Consider the following 9,485-nt stretch of genomic DNA (forward strand, 5'->3'; position numbering starts at 1 on the left):
TAACAACCATGGATCATGTCATTACCATCCGCAACGGCTAGCTTTCTCTATACGCTAATCAGTGCGTGGTTGTCGAGGATTCGTACAAGATCGGTGGGATTTTATCAACCTCCAGCACATCTAAGTTGGGGATCAGCTCGTGTTGAAGATTGAGGTCGAGCTTCTCAGAGAGCTTCGCGCTTGGGAGATTCGGATTGAGGGTCGAGCTTCGCAGAGAGCACAATTAAAAAGGGTATTCAAATCGAGGGTCGAGCTTCGCCGAGAGCTTTGCCGTTGGGAGATTCAGGTCGAGCTTCGTGGTGGGGAACGACTACAAAGCGAGAGAGAGAGAGAGAGAGAGAGTGAGAGAGAGAGAGGTGCTCCAGTAATGTAAAGAGGGAGGCCTGAAAACAAAAAATGACTTCTAATGATCAGAAGTAACTTTTTTTTACTTCTCAAAAGCTTCAAAAAACTAACTTCTGGGGTAAAAAAATACTTCGGAAGTAGAAATTTAAAATTACGAACCAAATAGATTTCTATTTCAGAAGTTGCGTTATCAAACGAATTTCTACTTCAAAAACACTTTTGAAGCAAAAGTTTTACTTCAGAAGTGTTACCATGCATGCCCTAAGCAACTCATTTGAGTAAGTAAATTCGCCACAACTCAATTGGCGGATTAGACACGTAAAAAAGACAAATGCGTCAAGCATTTTAATAGTGACAATTGACATCAAAACGCATAAGTTTTATATGTTTTCCTTGGTCCAATAGCCGTAAATCACAACGTAACATACGCACCTCGGCACCAAATCACATGCTCATATGAGCCGAATCAAATTGATGGACTAGGATCTCAATATTAACCTCGTGATACTTATAGTTATATCCTCAACAAAGTAGACGCCACCCAAATATTTCATAAAACGCTATAAGAGGCGAAGAATGACTTGCTTAGTTAAAATTATCTTTGTTATCTTCCACACGTGTGGGTCTATATATGACGCTTGCCCGGTGAAAGTGAAATGGCTTAATAATCAATGTTTTGACTGTACAATTGTAATTGGGTATTAATCAAAGCAATAAACAATACACGATTTCAGCAAGAGTTAATTTACATATGCGAATAAACGCAAATCACAATCAATAAATTTCATTGTACAAAAGTAAATTTGCACTTACCACGGCAGTCAACTTAATTATAAATAAAGGGAATTACTTTTTTTTTTTTGGTTGTTTTTTAATTTGGTCAAAACTTTTTTTGGTTGTTTGAAATTTAGGAAAACCTATAACACTGGTCCAGCTGAGTGTTCTCCCGTTTTTAAAATTCGAGTAACTCGTGACATGACAGAAGTCATTAGGATAACGCAGTTCACGGGTCATTACCTTTTTGATCTCCGTCGCCGTTAATAATTGTCGTCGCCGCTTGTCTGGTTACGACAATTTCGCACGTTTATTTTATTTCCTTTCTTCTTCTTTTCTCGCCCCGCCGATGACGTCCCCCATGAATTGACGCACGTGTCCGCGTCATGTTCCCACTCGCAGAGAAACGCGTTTACCTCGACAAATTGTCATCTCTTACGAATTTTTGCGGGATTCTAGCAAGTTCGTCGCGGGCTTCTATAAATACGGGCCTCTGGGTCTCGTATAATTCTTACAGCAATCGGCGAAAACCACGGAATTACTCAGGTATCCAAAAAGTTTTTGAATTTCGCTCGCAGTTATCTCGAGACAAAAGAAGTGAGAAGAAAGCAAGATGGCTGGTGAAGGGCAAGTGATTAGCTGCCACACCGTCGATTCTTGGAACCGGCAGCTCCAGAAAGGAATTGAAACCAAGAAACTGGTCTGTAATTTTACTTGCTCTGTCTTCTGATTGATTTTGTAATGTGTGGGTTTGATAGGATTTCAGTGTGAGCTCGTTCCTGTTTTTGGTTTCAATGCAATGCTTCCTTACTTTCTTGCCGCTTCTCCATTGTGCTCTGCTCAATATTCGTGCCATGGTTCAGCACAGACTAAGTTTTCAGGAGCTTCTGTTTCGAAAGGAGGGTTTGCTTGCTGCCAATTGCTATGAGAGATTGTGAAGGGTTGGAGGCAATGGAAATGGAATGGTGTTTGATTGAATTTTGTTTTGTTTCGAGTTGATTCCACCCCATCAAGTGTTGGTGGGGAAATTCACGTTCTGTGATTCTATATGGTGAAACAGATGAAATGGGAGGCCAAATTAAGTCAGCGCTTCGTGGATTTCTTCTTTTGCCAAATATCTTCGTACACTGATCCGTACAATTTACAAATGTTCTGTGTTTCTTAGTATTTTTCTTAACTGCCCAATATCGAATTCCGGGTTCTTGCTCTCTTCTTCAGACCTTGGGGTGCGGTAGTTTCCGAACTCATCTCGAGTTTGCGTTCTTCAGAGAGAGCAATTGCATTTCGCATAGAAAGAAGCTTCTGTGTCTCGGTTCTCTATGCTGAGGGATTGGCTTAAACATCGTATGATAACTGCTCCCTCAAGATCACGTTTCTCGAAGAAACTCAAGCTTGTGTTAAGTAGTCTCTGAAACTAGACATATATGTCAGAAATAACTGTATAAGGTTGCAAAAGCTCAAACTAAAATCATTCTGTTGTTGTTTTTGTCTATAATGTCTGCATTTGTTTCGCTGAACATAGTGCCTGTGCCGGTGCCACTCTATAGTCTATATAGTTGGAAACATGGGTAGATATAAACCGCCTCCTGGTTCATGCTAGTGCTGCAAATCTTGTATGTACGTCTTGAGTATTTGTGTAAATGATTTGGTCTTTTTGATAGGTGGTGGTGGATTTCTCTGCTACATGGTGCGGTCCATGTCGCCTCATTTCCCCAGTTCTGGATGACCTCGCAAGAAAGCTGACCGATGTCATTTTCCTGAAGGTCGATGTCGATGAATTAAGGGTATAAACTATCTGGAACTTCATCATTGCTGATGATATTACATACTTTGTGGATTACTCCGCCACCTTTCTCTGTTAGAATGTGTCTTTCTGCTTTCATTTTGATGGATGCCACGAAGTACCTGGTACTATGACTTCTAATGAGGAGCTATCCTCGATGGTTATGTGATGAATGCAGTCTGTTGCTGAGGATTGGGCTGTGGAGGCGATGCCTACTTTTATCTTTATGAAAGAAGGCACAATAGTGGACAAGGTTGTTGGTGCAAATAAGGATGATTTGCAGATGAAGATCGCGAAACATGCAACCGCTGCTGTGACTGCTTAATATCTATTGAAACACAGCTTGCGTTGGATTCGACCGTGACATACCATCGTCGTTTGTCAACCTGTTTGTGTCCATTTCCAAAGTATATCAGTGTGCATGTAGCTCTTATTTGCTTTCTCCTTGATCCTGTATCGCTTCAGATACAGAGGCATGTGTAGAGCCATGTGAACTTGTCATTTGAGTAATAAAAGGCCTATTTCTGCTGTTCTGTTTCACTTGGAGTGACAGATTTTGAAAGAAGTACGATTATTGATCATACAGTAAAAACGAGGTTGGCCGTTCATCAAGATTCAGAATGAAATGTGGTATGAATGCTCAGTAGGAACATAGTAGATATAGTCATCAAGAAGCATATCAGTATGCAACTGCTCCATAGCAACTCCACCGTGCTCGACCGAACCATCTTCATTAAATTGTAGATGCTGAATTGGTATTTCGCGCCTTTGGAATTTCCAAGGAGATTAAACATTTGGTACAATATATGGATTATTAATAAGTCAGAAGCAAAGCACTAGCCCCGCCAATTTCATTGCACCATTTCCAGATCCTACCCTCAAAAAAGTTAAATAGACAAGCCTATATCTGAGTTTTATCCCTACATTCATCTCCCAGAAAGGATGAAGGGCAATTCAACATGCAGCCAATGAAACCCAAGGCACTTTCATCTGTGAGCTCCCATCTTTTCTATCCCTCCCTACCTTGAATACATATAGAGAAAAGAAAGTTTATTCTCTTTTTATTCTTCAATATAGTGGTTCTCAGTTTCTTGAATTTGGCCCAAATGCACCAGCTGTGGAACAAGTAGCTTCAGTTTACGCCAACACCAGCCTCTTCACAAGAGAGATTTTTGATACGTCCCCTCCGAGTTCCTCAAAAATCACCAAAAGGTTCCCCTTTGGCTTTAACCATGATCTTGGAACATGATACCTAATACACAATTTCAAATGAATCAGTCAAGAGTTTGGCGATCTCACTTCCTTATGTTATCAGCCAGCAAAGTTTGCAGGTATGAATAAGATACATAATATCCAGTATGGTAATAGAATAGGAGTCATCATGCATCATGCATCAAGTACCATCTTTGTGTTGGTTGGCCACAACCAGATTGGCACTTTAGAGGCCGAAAAGTCCCGGAATAACTGCACGAATCGCAGTTCCCATTTGCAAAAGCCATCCAATATCGCCCGATACTCTGTCCATTGACCCATACCTGCCCCTTTCCCATACTTCGCAAATCCAAAGCCAGTGGTTCAGCACCTTCAGGTTCATCAAAGTGAGCCTGCAAGTTTCTGTCCAACGCTTAGCTTCGCTTATACCAGACATGACCTTTGGTTCACCTTAACTATTCTTTCACTGACCTTATGCCATGTCAATGGTTGCTGGGTATGGGTAGCCAGTGACTCGGGGATCCAATCAACAGCTGAGGCACCATTTGGCGAGATCAATTTCATCATTTCTCCTTTTAGGCCAACCTATTTGAAGAATCCATAAGACTCGAAATGATGATGTGTAACAAAAATACAGCAGATGGATGAAAAATGATATTGCCTGACCTGGTAGGACCATTTCTGCCACGTCAAATCCTTCTTTCCCTGGTCCAGACCGTCTAGTAAAACTGGACCTAGGATTCCAGTTTTCCAAGTTTCAAAGTGTAGCCCGACATTCTTCAAGTTTCATACATGTAGAGAGACAAAAGGATCTCAGGTTAGCATCCAACTTCAGTAGATTTCATTTGTAGAACTATAGGCATATAAAATTGCAACTACGTCAGGCTTGTTAATAAAACACACCGGTAGTCCCACTGCCATGCTGAGTAATGTGATTCTATTTGTTCCAGCACGGAGGTTGACAGGTCCATTGAATGTGAAACCCCTGTTCTCCCTGGTCCCAAAGGAAGATCCTGCAGTTATACGACAGCTTAACTGACTTAAATCATGTTTGCAAACAATTATGAAGATATGACTTAACTCATGCAAGGTGGATTGAGGTCAATAACTGACCAGAAAATTGCCCATTGATGAAGACATGAAGAGCATGCCCGGCTGACTGTACACTGAGCGCAGGCTTCTGTCCTCCCCGTAAAAATGATTCTGATGAACTAATGTCCACACTGAAAGCAAAGAAAAATGGAGGTGTCCAATAAAAAACACACCACATAAACTTAAAAATTTTCACCAAATAATGCAGCCTCTTCTAAGATATCTCCTAAATTAATTCATGTTAACAGGTTCAACGATTTACATTATGAGGGTTAAAAATAAACGAGATTTCCACTTGCCCAGCTTACCACCATCTGTCAGTTTCCTATTTCCTCTCACTTATACACATCCTTATCTTTTTATCCTTTGCATACCGAGGATGTTAAGAGGGACATCCCAACTTCAAACACAATTGCATAATCTCGGAAAAGTTTGGCCTAGACAGTTCTGTTAGGGCAAGACATTCATTACTAGGTATACAGATACAACTTCAGAAACTGTACTTTTGTACATAGCACGAGAAAAACATCATGTGACACCAAACTCACCTAGTCATGTACCATAGGTAGTCACTGCTATCTCGAGTGACATTTATTTGTTCAAAGAGTCCAGCTGCCGTAGTTCTTGAGGCCTCTTCAAATGAAGAAATATCCTCATCATAGGTCTCCCATGAAAGAAACAAAGAACTACTTGATAACATTTGGGTCTGCGAGGTAGGAACTTTCACCTAAACAAAGAAAATACAATACTGTTAGTAAGGTGGAAGAGAGAATTCAGTGGTGGATTGGTCTTTGTGGACTAATCAGAGCATTGCTACTGACACAAGAAGCCCCTTTGTTACTTGCCCCATAATATAAAACACACTAAAAGTCCTGTAAGAAATTTTTCTCAACAAAAAGAGATGCAGCATATTTGAGAACTTTGTGCACCTTGGCTGTATTGAATACTTCGTTCTTGCAGTCAGGAAGGATGCTAATGGACCAAGGAGGCAAATTATAGTGCCTACTCCTAAAAGTCACCCTAGCAGTTGATTTCGCATTGGAGTTTGAGAGAAAAGCTGCACAAACAGGCCCTGAAGAGAACACATGAGCCTGAAAGACATAAGAATAATTGTGTCAGCAGAATGAAATTTTCCTACTCGCACAACAATTTGAGAGCAAAGACTGGTATCTTTGAAAGATGACCTGCTGATAAGTTCCCAATGATGTAACGGTAGGATTGGAAGATAGTAAAGCGGGTTCACATTGCTTAATGGCTTGATGAAGCTCCTTGAGATGACCATATTTGGGTTGCCGGATCAAACCTGAGTGGATTTAATCTTTAGTTATAAATCCCACCATCGTATTCCATCTACAGGTGGCTAGAAATACAGCTATCCGGTTAAATGCCAAAGATTTGGGAAATATTTAGGCCATGAATATGTGTAGCAGGAGTTTAAGAATAGTATCATGCCATTAAAGTTAGTCAACATTATCAGCAGAGCAACAAATTGCTAAAGGATGTCACTGCAGATAAGAAGGGAATTTTTTGAAGGTTCTGAGCAAGGAATCCCAAGAACACGATAAATAAAAATATCTTTCTTGATAATGAGCTAGGATGGTCACCATATTCATCTATTGGAGCATCATAGTCATAGCTGGTTGTGATAAAAGGACCCCCAGCAGTCCGTCCAAAGTTGGTTCCGCCATGATACTGCCATATCATGTCATAGCTAAAGATCAATTTAGGGCAAAAGCTTATTTGCCAACACAATCATGAAGTGAGCAGTTAACTAACCATATAGTAATTGATGAAGGAGCCACCCTTTTGAATGAACCGGGCTACCGCAAAAGCCAAATCTTCAACTGGCCGCTCATGAATTGCTCCGCCAAACTCCGTAAACCTTCTCATTGGGAATACCCGGTCGATGGTTCAGTAAAAAAAAGAAGTTAAGAAAGGAGTCTGTATTCACAGCATCAACTTCATAGGCACATAGAGATGCTTTACCAGCCACTCCAGGCTTCAGTCCACATTGTTGGCTTATAAGGTCTGTTGGGTGAGAAAGCATCACAGTAAAACCCATTACATGCATTTATCTGCGGCCAGTGATGGAATGTCAATCAACCTAGGAAGCTCCAACAACAGAGAATTCGACAAGCAAAAATTTGAAACCTCTTTTGGAATCAGAGATAGAAACCAATTGCTAGGGTAACACTTTCTGGTGATAATGAGACATTTAAAGTGACACTGAGAGATAAATTTCCTCACCACAGGATCAGGGGCATCATCTTCCTTGCACATCACCCAAGGGACCCCTGTATCCAATCCAACAGCCATTTTTGCAGCCCAATTTATGTATGCATGACCAGCAGCTCCAAGTGTTTTGCTCTCTGGACCATATTCATTTTCAATCTGCAGGGAGAATTTGGAAAATCGATGATTCATACTGAAGCAGCAGTTCCAAGTGACTGTAAACTCGGGATTTCTCTTCCTGGAAAACTTAACTTTAATATAGTGGCTCAATGTCTCAGTATAGTAAAATCAAGCAGGCAGACAGGAAAACTCTACTATGCCTACAACGAAACACATTACCTGAGAGAGTATAATGGGACCGCCTTGAGATGCAAAAAGCCCCTCATCTTTCATCATCTGTACAATTTTCTGGGTGAATCCTTGCATTGCAGCCTTCAAAATTTCGACAATAAGAAGTTAGAAGAATCCAATTCTTAATAAGTAATCTGGATGTTAATCTATCAAGGGGAAGTGTCAAGATATAATTCTAAACACTTTATGTAAAGATATCAGGTGAGTGGAAGGGAGGCTGAAACCTTGAAAGGCTCATTATCAGTTCTGAAGCTGATCCCGGGTACAAACTTGAGCCAAACAGGAAATCCCCTGCACAAAGAAAGCATTCAATGTACTGTCAAACAAGCCACAAATCCAATTAAAAATTAAGCCACAGTGAAAATATGCAAGTCCAGCAATCAGTAATATTCGGGGTTCACCAAGAGAAAAGGGTAATCTAATCGACTGTTTTTTTGTTTTTTTTTTGTTGGAATCTAATCGACTGTGAAAAGGCAACGAAACAACATAGAAAGGGAGGAAAAGAATATAAGAAGCAGATACCCGAAATTCCACTCTGCACAAACGTAAGGTCCAATGCGGAGATGAGCGTAAAGTCCTACTTTTTGAACCGTCTTTATGAACCTCACAAGGTCGTATCTCCCATCAAAATTATACTGAAACACACCCATCCGAAGCAAGAAGGACCAAAATGCAGGTCAAAGAGAAGCTCCAATTCCGAGCAATGGCCATAATTGATAAGAAACAAAGTAAAGAGGGGGATTTGGAGGAGTACATTGCGAGGAGAAGGTTCATGACCATTCCAAAAGACATATGTCTCAATGACATCCAGACCTCCATCTTTAGCCTTCTGTATAAGGTCTTCCCACATCTACACCCCACGCCAATTGGAGAGAACAGCCATGAGCCACGTTCTCACAGGAAATAGAAAATCCCACATTGCAAAAGGAAAAGAGGAAAAAAGAAAAGAACCAAAGAAAGAAATGAAAAATGGAAGTAAAGCTAAAGACGGAGAGGTAAGAAGAGCTAGTACGTCAGGAGTGCTTCTGGGGTAGTGAATGGAGCCAGAGATGAGGATCCTCCTGTGGCCATTGATGATCAGTGACTTCCTATCGTAGCTCACATTGCATCGGATCAACTCAAAACCCAGGAACAAGCAGAGCAAGAGCAACAAAATTTGCAGCTTGGGAACTAAAAAAATTCCCATTTTTTTTTTTTTGTGCTTCACACACTTCTTCACTCTCTTCCTCAAAAATGTAGGGGGGAAATGAAGTGGGTAAGAGTGTTATCTCGAGCTTCTCTTATCTAGAACGAAAAGCCATTTTGGGTTTGTCGGTTAAACGGTGATGGTGGGAGCACACGGCTTGCCCACTGGCCTACAGCGCAGGAGCTTGCTCCTCTTCGGTCTTCAGAGTATATACGACCATGGGGGGGGAAGAGAATGAGATCCAGCGCAGCTTAAATTTTTTAATAGCTAGAATATCTTATTATTAACCCTAATTTAGAGTTTTTCGTAATATTAATTTTTATTTTTATTTCTAAACAATTTTTTTTCAAAAAAAAAAACAGAATTTGTTTTAAGACATATTTTATCGTGTGACTCCAGGTAAAAGGTTTTTTTTTTTTTTTTGAACATGCAGATAAAAGGTTAAAAAAATCAACTTTGTCTGCATTTGCTTGGCTTTTCTTTTCCTTCCATTTTTTTTCCCTGAAAATG

The 9,485-nt window shown here is 40.5% G+C and overlaps 2 protein-coding genes across 2 annotated transcripts; one reads left to right on the top strand and one right to left on the bottom strand.

The window, feature by feature from the left end:
- Window positions 1–1,478: 1,478 nt before the first annotated feature.
- Window positions 1,479–3,440, top strand: LOC115726016 (thioredoxin H1). Its single transcript, XM_030655718.2, has 3 exons — window positions 1,479–1,819; window positions 2,781–2,903; window positions 3,081–3,440. The coding sequence occupies exons 1-3, from the start codon at window positions 1,733–1,735 to the stop codon at window positions 3,225–3,227; spliced, it is 357 nt and encodes a 118-aa protein (XP_030511578.1). The 5' UTR covers window positions 1,479–1,732; the 3' UTR covers window positions 3,228–3,440.
- Window positions 3,441–3,617: 177 nt separating this feature from the next.
- LOC115726014 (beta-galactosidase 5-like) lies at window positions 3,618–9,158 on the bottom strand. The gene is made up of 18 exons (XM_030655717.2): window positions 8,802–9,158; window positions 8,544–8,639; window positions 8,312–8,424; window positions 8,014–8,080; window positions 7,778–7,870; window positions 7,454–7,597; window positions 7,193–7,281; window positions 6,983–7,088; window positions 6,811–6,898; window positions 6,391–6,509; window positions 6,136–6,297; window positions 5,755–5,933; window positions 5,228–5,337; window positions 5,018–5,127; window positions 4,781–4,891; window positions 4,586–4,699; window positions 4,304–4,506; window positions 3,618–4,154 (listed from the first exon to the last, which is right to left on the bottom strand). Exons 1-18 carry the CDS (start codon window positions 8,973–8,975, stop codon window positions 4,040–4,042), a joined length of 2,193 nt encoding a protein of 730 aa, XP_030511577.1. The 5' UTR covers window positions 8,976–9,158; the 3' UTR covers window positions 3,618–4,039.
- Window positions 9,159–9,485: the final 327 nt, after the last annotated feature.

This window comes from Rhodamnia argentea, chromosome 2, assembly GCF_020921035.1.
Source record: "Rhodamnia argentea isolate NSW1041297 chromosome 2, ASM2092103v1, whole genome shotgun sequence".
Taxonomy (NCBI): Eukaryota; Viridiplantae; Streptophyta; class Magnoliopsida; order Myrtales; family Myrtaceae; genus Rhodamnia; species Rhodamnia argentea.

Excerpts from the sequence above, each read along its gene's own strand:
- LOC115726016 (XM_030655718.2), top strand. The coding sequence starts at position 1,733 with ATGGCTGGTGAAGGGCAAGTGATTAGCTGCCACACCGTCGATTCTTGG. Across the intron at positions 1,820-2,780 it reads GAATTGAAACCAAGAAACTG|GTGGTGGTGGATTTCTCTGC; the intron begins GTCTGTAATTTT and ends TCTTTTTGATAG. Across the intron at positions 2,904-3,080 it reads TCGATGTCGATGAATTAAGG|TCTGTTGCTGAGGATTGGGC; the intron begins GTATAAACTATC and ends TGATGAATGCAG.
- LOC115726014 (XM_030655717.2), bottom strand. The coding sequence starts at position 8,975 with ATGGGAATTTTTTTAGTTCCCAAGCTGCAAATTTTGTTGCTCTTGCTC. Across the intron at positions 8,081-8,311 it reads TGTGCAGAGTGGAATTTCGG|GGGATTTCCTGTTTGGCTCA; the intron begins GTATCTGCTTCT and ends TTCTTTGTGCAG. Across the intron at positions 7,871-8,013 it reads CTGATAATGAGCCTTTCAAG|GCTGCAATGCAAGGATTCAC; the intron begins GTTTCAGCCTCC and ends GAAATTTTGAAG.